Genomic DNA, 14,842 nt, shown 5'->3' with positions numbered 1-14,842 from the left:
CGTCCCAACCAGCAGCAAAGTCTCTTGCAAACCCACTCAGCTCAGTCCAAGTCCATGAGCCTTAATGTAAGTCTCCGCTTCCTCCGCCATCTTGAAGAAATGGCCCTTGGCATTGTGCGTAACCCTCAGCCTCGCCGGGTACACCACACCAAAGCGAACGCCACTCGTAAAAAGCGCTGGCTTCTTATGAAAGGCTGCCTGCTTCCTTGCCAATTCTTCAGCAACATCTTGGTATATTTGGATACTGCTGCCTTCCCAACAAACCTCCTGATTCTCCTTGGCCCATTTCAGGACCCTCTCCTTTATCTGATAACTATTAAAACATGCTATCACTGCTCGTGGTGGCTTATTCGCCTGTGGTTTCACCTGGCATGACTGGTGTGCCCGATCAATCTCAATGGGGCACCTGAACGTCCTCCCCCAACAACTTCATCGCCTCGAAAAATTCAGTCGACCTTGGTCCCTCCACCCCCTCAGGTAATCCCACAATCTGGAGGTTCTACCGCCTTGACCTATTCTCCAGTCCCTCAACCTTCAGGCTCTTGTTTCTGTCCTCCACAGCTTGGCATTCAGCGAGACCAACTGATTGCTATGTCACGGCAGTGTTGCCTCATTCCCTTCAACACCTCACTATGCACCCGCACTGTCTCCGAAGTCTTCCCCAAAACCTCCATTATGGGGACCAATGCATCATCCACCGTTTTTTTGAGGATCTCCATAATTTCTTTCCCTTGCCTCCCAAAATGCTTGCCGAATTGTCTTTCATATTCGATAGCCATTACCTCCGTCAGCTTGTCACTGTAATGGGTGCGTCCCTACCCAACAAGCTTGCCTCTGCCATCTTGAATCCAGCAGCACTCCGCACTTTGCTCAAACCCGCAGAAGGGCTACTGCTCACACCTTTCTTTCCAATATTCTTTTTTGTGCCTTTTTACCTCCTCGTACAAAATGCTTTCAATTGGGATGGATTTGTCAACCAATTATCCCCAGGAACGGGGTGAAAATAACCAAAAATCATGGACTCCAGTGGGAGCTACCTTACATGAGACCTTCTTCTACATGTCGCCACCGGAAGTCAAACACATATGAATTCCATCTATTCATTCACGTATTTTCTTCACACTGTTGTATGCCAGGTGCCAGAGCAGGCAAACCTGGCCACACGCAACCTTTATTTTCCACAACAGCTCTCGGACTTGAATCTTTAGCCTTGCATTCCCGAGCCCAAGGGCATTTTTCAAGATCTTTGACTGGATATGGTTCCGAAGTGAAAGGAATGTAAAATTAAATCCAAGGTGCACGATTCAATACTGTTTCACACACATTTAATAATGTTTCATTAGCTTGTGCCTTTCTGAGTACTCAGGTATCCAATGTTTACAATTGTTTCTAAAAATGTTATGAAATGCTTGAACTCAGTCTTCAGAGCATATTCTCTTAATTTTCTCCAAAACAGAACTCCTTTATCTCTAATTCTGTGTGATGTTATGAATTTAGATTGCTTCTGTCAGCAGATTGCAATCATGTACTTACAGTTATTCAACCTATTCTCAAAAGAATTCCAAGTATTTCTGTGCATTACCAGTGGCATATAGAAACCAGTGATTAGAAAGACAAAGGATAATTAAATAACACACTGGAGAAGAAGGCTCCACAAACATCCCCATTGTCAAAAATGGGGGAGACCCGCACATCAGATAAGATTGAAGCATTTGTAACAAACTTCAGCTAAAAGTACTGAGTGGATGATCCATCTCAGCCTCCTCCAGAGGTCCCCAACATCACAGTCATCAGCCAATTCGATTCACTCCACGTGATAGCAAGAAACAGCTGAAAGCACTAGATAATGCAACGGCTATGGGCCCTGACAATATTCCTGCATCAGTCATGAAGACTTGTGCTCCAGAACTTGCCATGCTCCTTACTGTTCCAGTGCAGCTACAACATTGGCATCTACTCGGCAATGAGGAAAATTGTTTAAGTATGTCCTGTACACAAAAAGCAGGACAAATTCAAAACAGCTGAACGCCAGAGGTGCAGTGAGAATGACTCCTCTTGGCATCAATGCTGCATTTGATTGAGTGTGGCATGAAGGAGCCCGAGCTAAACTAGACACAATGGGAATCGGGGGAAAACTCTCTGCTTGTTGAAGTTATCCCTGGCACAAAGGAAGATGGTTGTGGTTGCTGGAGTTGTCATCTCAGCTCCAGGACATCACTGGAGGGACAGAATTTTATGCTGCCACCAAAGCAGATTCTGAGGTGGTGGAATGGGGACGCGTAAAATTGAATGGATGGGATTACCCCTGGGAATCCCCCCGCCGAAACCTCAAAGCATTTTCATGCTTGGCCGAGATGGGACTTGGGTGGGAAACCCTACCATTCACCTATTAATGCCCTTAAGTGGCCACTAAAGGGACATATCCTGCCCAGCTTCAATTTTAAGGCAGCTGGAAGCGGGTGGGGTTAGGATATGAAAGTGACATTTGCACCTTTCCCCATCTCGGGCGGGAAGGCAAGCATCTCACTCTGAAGGCGGCCTCAGAATTTGGACACCCCCAGGACATTTGAACTCCAGGACCCTCTCCCCTCCTGGTCTACCCATCTCCGACGGACTTATCTCAGGACTTAGTCACAGGCAGAGTGCTGCAGTACTGCTTCTGGCCACTGCCACGCTGTCCTTGGCCAGGTTAATGAGATCTGTCAATCAAACTGATTGGCCAACAACTCTGCAAGGCAGGACTTACTTCCCAGGATAGGCAGAAATCCTGCCCACTGCCAATCAACACCCAAGGGAGTTTAAATGGCAGTGGGACTTACAGAGTTGACAACTGAGCATTAGGCGCCGACTCTCAGGATGGCGAGCGCCGATTGCTCATAAACTGTAAAATTGCACCCCAGGAGTTCCTCAGGGTAGGCCCTAGGCCCAACCATCTTCAGCTGTTTCATCAATGATCTCCCTTGCATCATAAGGTCAAAAGTGGGGATGCTTGCTGATAATAGCACAATATTCAGCACCATTCATGACGCCTCAGACATAGAAGCAGTCCATGTCCAAATGTAGCAAGACCTGAACAATATCCAGGCTTGGGCTGACAAGTGGCAAGTGACACACTATTGCCAGGCAATGATCACATCCTACAAGTGCGGGTCCAACCATCACCCCATGACATTCAATGGCATTACAATCACTAAATCCCCCACTATAAATACCTTGGGGGCTACCATTGACCAGAAACTGAACTAAACTAGCCATATAAATACTTTGGCTAAAATAGCAGGTCAAAGGCTCAGAATCCTGCAGCATGTAGCTCACCTCCTGACTCCAAAAAGCCTGTCCACCATCTAGAAGACATTAGTCAGGAGTGTGATGGAATACTCCCCACTTGCCTGGATGAGTGCAGCGCCAACGACAAACAAGAAGCTCAATACCATCCAGGACAAAACAGCCCCGCTTGATTGGCACCCCATCCTGGAACATTCGCGCCCTCCAAATCTGACACATAGTAGCAGCCGTGTGTACCATCTACAAGGTGCATTGCAGGAACTCACCAAGGTAGCTTCGGCAGAGCCTTCCAAACTCACGGCTTCTACCACCAAGAAGGACAAGAGCATCAGATAATTGGGAAAACCATCACCTGCAAGTTCCCCTTCAAGTCACACACCATCCTGACTTAGAGCTATATCGCTGTTCCTTCAGCTGTCCTGGGTTAGAATCCTGGAACTCTCTAACAGCATAGTGGGTGTACCTACACCTCAGGGATGCACGAGTTCAAGATGGCAGCTCACCACCACCTTCTCAATGGCAATTGGGGATGGACAATAAATGCTGGGTTAACCAGCGAAGCCTACATCCCATGAAAGAATAAAAAAAACTTCAATTGTGCATAATACACTGCAATCATGGGAGCTCAGAATTGACTTGTTTCAGCAAGTTGTCTGGATTTACGTGCATGATCAGCATACTTTGGAACCATAACAGCATGGAATTTAGTAAAGCCTAGGGTGCAACTTCAGTGTGATGGGATCTCTGCACACCAGTGTAGAGATGCAATCCTCACTGTGGATGAGTTTCAGTCGTTCCCATGATTTGATTAATTTTAACAGACAAAGGAGTCTCTGCCAAAGAATCTGTTAAAAAATGGCAGGAGAATTCTGCAGAAAATCTCAGAAGCTGCAACTTAACAGTGCTGGTTGCTGAAGTGGTCATGCAGCTTTTTATATATGCAAAAGTAAGTACGTAAAACTACCCTTCACTGCTCCGAGTAACACCAGACAGGTTCCCCTGGTGTCCAGCCTTGCCATGATGCAAATGATGGGAAACATGTTGGATGTCATTTTTTCTTTTTTGCATATTAACACACTGCACCCTCTCATACTTGGGCAGGCATATTTTATAACCTCGGCCATGTCTGGTAACAAGTCCATAAAGCAGCAACACTGAATTGTTGGATTGGCTGCACCAGTCGGCTAGAGATAGGAGTGGATAACTTTGGTCTTAATTTCTTTTTACCTCCCATTCATAATAGGTGGTTGGATAATATAACCCATACAAACCTTAGAATTATTAGCGTCATTAGACATAGGAAACAACAGACTTCCTCTTCTACAATAATTAGATAATATTACATGATGAAAAAAGGAATACATTTGTAAAACTATCATTTAAGTTGTATTATAGGTAAATAGAAAATAAAACCTGGAAATATGGAATATTACAAAATACTGGAAGCCTGCAAAATGCAAGCTCATCAGTATCTGAAAAGAGAAAGGGGAGTTTAATACTTTAGCTGTAGTCTATTGGGTCTATTGTGTATTTTCAGCATGTTCTGTTCTTTACTGTAACCACATGTGTGGAGAATGAGACTATATTTTAACTCCTTTAATGGGTCTCCCAGAACTACACACACTCCAGTTAAATGAAGTGCAATTAAATAAAATTTAATCCCAGGGCCCCACCAGTTGTGAAATACCTATAGATGGTCTGGGATGATGTTTGAATTTCCCTATCCACCGATAGGAATGCAAGTGAGCAACAACTGCTAGCACTGAGAATGGTAGCTTGCACTACTTTCTACTATTCAGTATGATGGCCTTTGATACTTAGTGCTGATGTATGTTGTGGAGCGGCCAATTTAATCAGTCATTCTAAATAGTGAAACGGTTAAAATGAGGAGAAATCACAAACTACACATTGCAAAATCCAGAGCTCAAGAAACTCAAAACTCTGACCAGTGAAATCAGGAAAAGTTCCATCAATTTACTTGGTTGTGACGGCTTTAATATTACTTTGTATTAAAGTTGTTTGGTGGGGATGTGAGACCTCACACAGGAAGTTTTGAATCTGATTAAATATGGGTGGGGAGGGGATGCTGGGGGAAAATTATAACGGTTAGGAGCCACGGTCAGTCTTATTAAAACTCCAAGCAGCTGGTCTTGATTAATAAGGGGATCAGGGGTTATGTTGAGAAAGCAGGAGAAAGGGTTGAGAAAGTATCAGCCATGATTGAATAGCGGAGCAGACTCGATGGGCCAAGTGGCCTAATTCTGCTCCTGTCGTATGGTTACAGAACACCATCAAACACTGGCCCAAGAGAATGTACTGTGTATCCTCTGGACTGAGTAATAATATACGACATATGGGTTGGCAGAAAATATTTTTTTCAGTGGAAAACCTTAGTCAACGGCATATTTCTGAATCTCACCTTAATCCTTTCAATACCAGCTTCAATCCTTAACTGTTCCACCATTTTCCTTGCCTGAGCTATGTTGTTTGTTGACATTGTCACAGTTTATCCAATAGGCCAACTTTCTGGATAAGGAAAAATAAATAAATAATTATCATAAAGGCATAAACACGAAAGTACTTATGACAACAGAAATTATGGCATCAACTTTCATGGCAGGCTTAATGTTATCCTAAAAAGATATACTTTCAAAAACATTGCAACTTAAAAAATTATTAGGGCGCTGAAAATTTGACAGGTTGCCACTCTGATAGCTATCATCCAGTCATTCTTGATGGAAAGCGAATGACGGAAAATGGATGTTTGACTAACCTCAATTGTTAACCTCCACTGACCCTGCCTATCCTCAGAGAGCACAGAGAATGCCCACTTGGACAAGGTAATGCCTATGATGTTGTACAGGGGAAGCAAGCACTTTTTTTCAAATTAGGGAGAAATCAGAGGAAAATGTGATTCAAAACATCTTCCATTTTCTTTGAGTTACTAAAACAAGGGGTTCAATTTTAAGCCCCCTCCCCCGGTTTGAAGGTGGGGGCACATTAAATCCAGCATTTGCCATGCCCCCCCCCCCCCCCCCCCCACCTACCTGCCAGATTATACCAGTGGCACAATTTAATCAGTGATAGTGTGATAGTGGAGGTCTAAGCCTCGCGTCCTGCCTGGCAGCATTCCATGTGCAGGACAGGGGCCAGGCTCCCAGGGCCTTTGCAGGTTCTCCTCCCCACACACTGGATTTTCTACCCTGCCCCCGATGTGGGGCGTGACTTAACCATTGCGCTGCATCCGACTTGCCGGTTAAATAGTGGGAGAGCCCAAAACTGAAAGCGCAAATCAGTTGTCATCTAACAGGCTCACTCTCGATGGCAAATTCATCAAATATGGCGAGTATATCATTCACCCCAATTTGCATTAATTTCAATCTCATTAGCGGTTTTAGCACAGGGCTAAATTGCTGGCTTTGAAAGCGGACCAAGGCAGGCCAGCAGCACGGTTCAATTCCCGTACCAGCCTCCCCGAACAGGCGCTGGAATGTGGCGACTCGGGGCTTTTCACAGCAACTTCATTGAAGCCTACTTGTGACAATAAGCGATTTTCATTTCATTTCATTTTCATTTCCGTTTAGTACCTGTTTTTAAAAATGTGAAGCTGGCACAATGGTTGCTGTGGGGAACTGAGGAGGCAAGTAGCCATTTCCATTTTCGGGCATCCAGCTCAAGGGTCCTGGAGCTGCTGCCCCAGTGCTAGGTGGGGGGAGGAGGAGGGGGGAAGAGAGAGCCCTCAGAAGGGTTGGGGTTGGTCGAGGGGCTGAAGTGTTCCAGGTCGGGGGTCGCCCCTGGGCTGGGGGAGCTGGGGGGAGTGAGGGGCTTTTTCAAGCCATAACAGCGGCAACCATAGCTGTTGCCTGTCTGTCCTACCAAACACTTCCCGAACAGAGCCCCGTTCTTGGTTATCTGCTGAGGGTCACTTCAACTCCTTTTGACTGTAAGCAGCCTCTAGCTTCACAGCTGTAGGGTATTGCTAATAAGGAATTGGCCTTGTTAGTTGTGAGAGCACTTCACAGCTGCAGGTTTAGTTTGCTGCTGCTTGTGGCTTGTGCCTGGAGGCTGCTGTTGCTGTTTCTGTCCTTTGCTGCAGCTGGAAAGGAGGACAATTTTTTCTAAGATACCGGAGTCCTGGAAGACCAGGCTCAAGATATGTATGAAACCAGAAGGCTACCCAGTTTGAAGTAAGAAGACCTGGTGGCGACACTGATCCAAATGGGTTACCCGATGATGCAGTTGAAAAAATGCTATCGCAGATTGCGGATGCTTTTGTTGCTGGAGTGGTGACTGCTGCATATAACTGGCATGTCACCGCGGGCTAAACAAGCTGGAAATCAAGGATGTTCAACTGCACCTTGAGTGTCAGTTGAATACGTGGGTTCCAGGATTTGGTTCCAGTGAGACTGGGCCGTGTGGGAGGGCCTGCACAGCTGTGCCTCCAGGACGGAGAATGACACTGATACGCGGACACTGCAAAGGCTTTGGGCCCTGACAATATGTCGGCAATAGTACTGAAGACTTGTGCTCCAGGACTTGCTGCACCCCTAGACAAGCCGTTCCAATACAGCTACAACACTGTCATCTATCCAGCAATGTGTAAAATTGCCCAGGTGTTCTGTACACAAGAAACAGGACAAATCTAACCCAGCCAGTTACAGCCCTATCAGTCTCCTCTCCCTCATCAGCAAAGTGATGGATGCATCATCCACAATGTTATCAAGCGGCACTTACTCAGCAATAACCTGTTCACTGATGCTCAGTTTGGGTTCCACCTGTGTCACTCAGCTCCTGACCTCATTACAGCCTTGGTTCAAATATGGATAAAAGAGCTGAATGCCAGAGGTGAGGTGAGAGTGACTGCTCTTGACATCAAGGCAGCATTTGACTGAGTACAGAGGAGCCTAGCTAAACTGGAGTCAATGGGAATCAGGGGAAAACTCTCCGCTGGTTATAGTCATACCTGCCACAAAGAAAGATGGTTGTGGTGGTTGGAGGTCAATCATCTCATTGCGGGAGTTCCTCAGGGTAGTGTCCTAGGCCCGACCATCTTTATCAATGACCTCCCTTCCATCCCCATAAGTGGGGATGTTTGCAGATGACTGCACAATGTTTAGAACCATTTCTGACTCCTCAGATAATGAAGCAGTACATTTTATAAATTGAGAAAGGCTTGGACAATATCCAGGCTTGGGTTGACAAGTGGCAAGTTACATGTGTGCCACGCAAGTGCCAGGCAATGACAAGACAGGATCGAACCACCACCCCATGACATTCAATGGCATTGACATCGCTGAATCCCCCAAAATCAATATCCTGGGGGTTACCATTGATCAGAAACTGAACTGGACTAGCCATATTAATACTGTGGCTCCCAGGGCAAGCCAAAAGTTAGGAATCTGCAGCGAGTAACTCATCTCTTGACCTTCCAAAGCATATCCACCATCTACAAGGCACAAGTCAGGAGCGTGATGGAATACTCTCCACTTGCCTGGATGAGAACAGCTGCAACAACACTCAAGAAGCTCAACACCATCCAGGAAAAAGCAGCGCGCTTAATTGCTCCACAAACATTCAAACCCTCCACCACCAACGAACAGTGGCAGCTGCGTGTACCACCTACAAGATGCACTGCAGTAACTCACCAAAGTTCCTTAGACAGCACCTTCAAAACCCACAACCGCTACCATCTGGAAGGACAAGGGCAGCAGGTACCTGAGTCCGCAGCCGCCACCTGATGTTCCCGATAGCCAATACGTGGTTAGAACCACGCTGTCGGGAACTCAGCCAGTTTTACCCGGAGAATCGCTGGAGGGCCTCTATTAATGGCCCCCAACTGTGCGCGTAATCCGCGAACGTGTGATTCTCCGGGGACCGCGGGAGCGGTGCCGGGCACGATGCCTGCGTAAAAATGGATTCTCCGCCCCCGCGCCAAATGTGATTTTGGCGCGGGGCAGTGGAGACCTTGGGCGAAATTCTCCGACCGCCCGGGGCCACCAGAAATTCTCTGCCACTCGGGAATTGGCGGGGGTGGAAACACCACCTGCCGATCGGCGAGCCCCCCTGCGGCAATTCTCCAGCCCGCGATGGGCCGAAGTCCCGCCGCTGGGACGGCCTCTCCCACCGCCGTGGTTTGAACCACCTCTGGTGGCGGCAGGATCGGTGGCGGGAGCGGGCCCCGGGTCCTGGGGGGGGGGGGGGGGGGGGGGGGGGGAGCGGGGCGATCGGACCCCGGGGGGTGCCCCCCACGGTGGCCAGGCCCGCGTTCGAGGCCCACAGATCGGCGGGTGGGCCAGTGCCGTGGGGGCACTCTTTTTCTTCCGCCACGGCCTCCACCATGGCGGAGGTGGAAGAGAATCCCCCAGTGCGCATGCGCCGGTGGTGACGTCAGTGGCAGCTGATGCACCGGCACATGCGCGAACCGGCGCCGGGCGTCAAAGGCCGCTGGAGCCGGTTTGGGCGCCAGTTGGTGTGGTGCCAACTCCGCACCTTTGGGGAGGCCCGACGCCGGAGTGGTTGGCGCCACTCCGGGACCCCCCGCCCCGCCAGGTAGGGGAGAATCCCGCCCCAGGTCTGAGGAATTGAAAATCTAAGGGCACTTAGTATTTTGGAACGATAGACTGAAAGAAAAGGGAGTGAAGAAAGTTATCAAATCTGTATTGAGAAATGATATAAGCACTGGGGATCATGATGTGGAATCATTTCGGTTAGAAATAATAAATAGCAAAGGGATGAAGTCCCTGGTAGGAGTAACCAATAGGTCACCAAACAGTAGTTCCGTAGTGAGGCACGGTTATAAACAGGAAATACGGGGCGGGTTGTGTGGGGGTGAAACCCACGCAAACACGGGGAGAATGTGCAAACTCCCCACGGACAGTGACCCAGGGAGGGGATCGAACCTCGGACCTCAGTGAGGCAGCAGTGCTAACCACTGCACCACGTGCTACCCTATGGCCGATTCTAATATGTACATAGACTTGATTAATCAAAATTGGCAAGGGTCGCCTCGAGAGAGAATTAAGTGAACGTATTAGAGATTGTTTCTTGGAACAGTATGTTGGGAAAGCAACCAGAGAGCAGGCTACTCTGGATTTGTATTGTGTAATGAGGAGGGATTAATTGATGACCTCATGGTTAAGGATCATCTCGGGAATAGTGACCATAGTATGATAGAATTCAAAACTCAGTTTGGGGGGAGGGAAAGTAAAGTCCCACACTAGCATTCTGGAATAAAACAAAGGTAAAACATTAAACATTGGCAATGAGGGACAGATTTAGCCCAAATAGAGTGGGGCAGGCAAGACTAAAAGGTAGGAAAGTGGGAAGAAGATAGTAAATTGAGGAAGTGGGTGAAGACAGGATCAATTTTTGTATTTAAGAATGGCGTCCAGATAAAGGGCTGAGCAAGCTTTTGAATAATGGCAATAAAAGGGAAATAGCAAACATCTAACTTATCTGATGTGCATGTGGAAGGACCACTGTGCAAAATTATAGAGAGGGCAAATGCAATCATTCAAGCACCAGGGAATAAGCTTATAACATGCAGCAGCGCAGACTATGTGGTCAAGGCTAGCTGCGGCTAAGAGTAGATCTCCATAACTCCAAGGGCTTCCTTACATTGATGGAAGCAACTTAATGATCTCAGTAGGTCATAAAACATAAGACCATATTCACATGAATAACAGGACAGACAACTGCATCATGAAGAGTATTCTCCAATACAATAATCAAGCAACACCCTTTGTTGTATCACATGGCACCTTGCCCTCGAAGCAGACACACTTTGCAGCATCTCGGCCAAGAGAATCAACTCCTGTAATGCATTACTAGCACATCAAAGTTCTCACAACCTAGGTCCTTACTGCCTGACAGCTACCATTACTGCCATCCATTGCACGATTCCTGACTGTGTCTGTAAGATCTGAGAATGTTAGAATTCAGTTAACACTGCACATTCTCGTAACAGCCTCCCCGAACAGGTGCCGGAATATGGCGACTAGGGCTTTTCACAGTAACTTCATTGAAGCCTACTCGTGACAATAAGTGATTTCATTTTTTTTCACATTCCTCCTGCGAGAACCTCACGATGCTCCACTTCTCCAGCTTCCACCCTAAACATATTAAAGAAGCCACCCCTATGGACAAGCACTCTGTATACACAGGATCTGCTCAGACGAGGAGGATTGTAACAGACATCTACAGATGCTGAAAGATACCCTTGCACGAACGGGATATGGTGCTCAACTCATCGATCAACAGTTCTAATGTGCCACAAAAAAACGCACCGACCTCTCAGAAGGCAAAAACGGGACACAAAACCGACAGAGTACCCTTCGTCGTCCAGTACTTCCCCGGAGCAAAGACACTGACATCTTCTCACAGCCTTCAACACGTCATCGATGAAGACAAACATCTTGCCAAGGTTATCCCCACACCCCCCACTACTTGCCTTGAAACAACCGCGCAACCTCAAACAAACCATTGTTTGCAGCAAACTACCCAGCCTTCAGAACAGCGACCACGACACCACACAACCATGCCATGACAAACTCTGCAAGAGGTGCTAGATCATCGACATGGCTACCACCATTACATGTGAGAATACCACCCACCAGGTACGTGATACATACTCGTACAACTCGGCCAACATTGCCTACCTCATACGCTGCAGGAAAGGAGTCCCGAAGCGTGGTACATTGGCGAGACCATTTAGACGCTGCGACAACAGATGAACCGACATCGCATGATTCTTCCTCTTGTGGGGCATTCTGGTTCGAAAGGTCATAATATCAGGATAAGGGGTAACAAATTAAAACAGAGATGAGGAGAAACTAGTTCTCCCAAAGGTTGTGCATCTGTGGAATTCACTACCCAAGAGTGCTGGGACGCGAAGTAAATGTAAGGAAGGAGGATAGACAGATTTTAATTTGTAATGGGTTGAAGGATTACAGAGAACGGGCAGGATACTGGAGTTGAGGCCATGATGAGATCAGCCATGATCGTATTGAATGGTGGATCAGGCTCGAGATGCCAAATTGACTACTCTTACTCCTGCTCCTAGTTCTTATGTTCTAAGAGAGACCTATTTTGTCTAATTCCATCTTCCAGCTCTTGGTCTATAGCCTGTAGGTAACAGGATCTCTACTGAGCCAATTGCCTAATTAGGTCAATTCAACGAGCTTCAACTTCAGCCAACAAACTTTTCTAGAGATCTTATCCATACATTCTGGAGGTCTACATAAATCAGATTGATCAGACATTGACCTCCAATTTACAAATCCACGCCAGCTCTCACTGATTAGTTGAAGTTTTTCCAATATTGAGTCATTTTATCCTGAATTATAGACTCTGGTGATGTCTGACTGGTTGATAATTCCTGTTTCCTTCTCTGGCCGTTCTTAAATTGAAACGTGACATGCAATTTCTTAATCTGAAGAAACAGTTCCTCAATTGAGAAAATCTCAGCAGATTATAGGTAGTGTATCTGCAATGTTCTCACCTACTTCCTTTAAAATTCTAGGATGAAACAGTATGGTCCTGGGGATTTGTGTTTAGTGAATTGTGTTCTTCCATTCCTCTTAATTTTCTTACATTAATTATGGTGATTCTCTGGTTCAATATGTTTCCTTGGGATGTCCAGCATACTGTTCTCTTCCTCTACTGCAAATACTGATGCAAAGTACTTATTTAATAGTCCTGTTAATTCCATATTTTTGCTTAAAATATCCTTATGGTATTTTGAGGGTCCCATATTGCCCTTGAGATAACGTAATTGCAGAATTTTTTTGTATTTATTAGATAATCCTTTTCAGTTTATTCTCATTCATTTTTTGTAGCTCTTACTGTATGTTTTGTCCCATTGGTGTTCTTTGAATCTCTCCCCACTCTCCATTCTTCCGACTTTATATTGTGCCGTATCTCTTTATTTCCCCATGGCTACTTTCCTCAACAAGTAGAACTCATGCCCTTGAGGGATAGAAACTTATAGCATAAATCCTCTTACAGTCATCTGTCACTGCCCTGGACTTGTCATTTTGCAAGCAGAGAGACAAATTGTTTAGTTACCTACAGTCTGAAATGAATTAGGTGAATGTTAGAGCATGCACGCCTTGCTAAGTTTTAAACCATCTCTAAAAATTATGGAACGTGAAACTGGGCCAAGAATGTTAGGAACTGGATCACTAAATTGCAGATCATGTAACGTACAGAATGTCTCTTATCTCTACAAATATTTCACCTACGGGAGATACTCTCCTTATTTCTATCTTTAGCCATCACTGCTTAGCCTGACAGAAAACATATAACTTTAGCATAACTGCACAAATCTGATTTCTTACCTTTGAACGAACTCTGCCGTGGGTTTGGTCTGCAGTAATCATTGAAACAGTGGATTTGCAGATGCTTATCTTCAGCAGACTACAAACAAATTTACACTACTGACAAACTCTCGCCCACTTGCAAAATAGCACTGAACAAGAATCTGAATTTTTTTGTCCCTTCCATTACTCAGATTTACCTACAAATAGTGCAACAGCTGTGCAGCACTATCTTAGAGTTCCCTATTGTCGACACTAACAGCAAGATGGAAGATGTTAATTTTCCAGCCCAATGCATTCGTGCAGTTTCTTCAGAAAAGGAAAATGCCAGGCTCTCTGGAAGAAAGGCTAACCAATACTGGATTGTCGAAAAGAGCTTAGTCGGGGGGGGGGGGGGGGGGGGGGGGGGCGCGTTCTGATGACGCTGGCAGATGTGCTTTATCCTAGCAATATTTCCTGTTTTTATTTGAGGGTGAAATTCTATTTTTTTTCAACGCCTTTTATTCAAACTTGTATCAAAGTAGTTACAGCAAATAAACACCCTGGGAGACATTCTTCCCAACAATCAACTATACAGTTTGTACAGGTTTTCCTCCTTTTTCACCCACCTCCCCATCACCCCCCCCCCCCCCCCCCCCCCCCCCATCCCCCTGCAACGAACAGCTCCTCAAACACAGTCACAAACATCCCCTACCTTTTCTCAAACTCCCCTTCTGAGTCCCTTAACTCATACTTTATCTTCTCTAACCGTAGGAAGTCGAACAGGTCACCCAACCATGCTGCTACCCCCGGTGGCGATGCCGACCGCCACACCAGTAAAATTTGTCGCCATGCAATCAGAGAGGCGAAGGCCAAGACATCGGCCTTCCTCCTCTCCATGAGCTCCAATTTCTCTGAAACCCCAAATATCGCCACCAAAGGGTCCGAGTCCAACTCCTGTTCCACTGTCCTGGCTAAGACCGCGAACACTCCTGTCCAGAATCTTCCCAATGAATTTCCCCAGGTGGAGGAAGGAAAGAGGCAGGCGTTTGAGGAGCCCCGGGGGCTGAGGGAGGTGCTGGATAGTATCAGGGTATGAAGTCGGGAAAGGCCCCTGGGCCGGATGGGTACCCGGCAGAATTTTATAAGGAATTTGCAGCGGACCTGGCACCACATCTGTTGGGGGGTTTAATGAAGCACTGGAGAAGGGGGAGTTGCCGGAGACGATGAAGCAGGCGGTAATCACACTAATCCCAAAACAG

At 46.5% G+C, this 14,842-nt stretch overlaps 1 protein-coding gene across 8 annotated transcripts in view; it reads right to left on the bottom strand.

Annotated features, from left to right (window-relative positions):
- Positions 1–14,842, bottom strand: part of LOC119970322 (guanine nucleotide-binding protein G(I)/G(S)/G(O) subunit gamma-7) — a 372,740-nt gene that overhangs the window by 38,451 nt on the left and 319,447 nt on the right. For all 8 annotated transcript variants that reach the window (XM_038804745.1, XM_038804746.1, XM_038804747.1 and 5 more), the window contains one exon: positions 5,705–5,811. In XM_038804745.1, the coding sequence (XP_038660673.1) occupies positions 5,705–5,782 (78 nt within the window). In that variant the 5' untranslated portion in view covers positions 5,783–5,811. The remainder of the gene's footprint in view (positions 1–5,704; positions 5,812–14,842) is intronic.

The sequence above is a fragment of the Scyliorhinus canicula genome, chromosome 8, assembly GCF_902713615.1.
Source record: "Scyliorhinus canicula chromosome 8, sScyCan1.1, whole genome shotgun sequence".
In the NCBI taxonomy this organism is placed as follows: domain Eukaryota; kingdom Metazoa; phylum Chordata; class Chondrichthyes; order Carcharhiniformes; family Scyliorhinidae; genus Scyliorhinus; species Scyliorhinus canicula.
The sequence above is the reverse complement of the archived record's forward strand: the minus strand, read 5'-3'. Positions and strand labels throughout refer to the sequence as shown.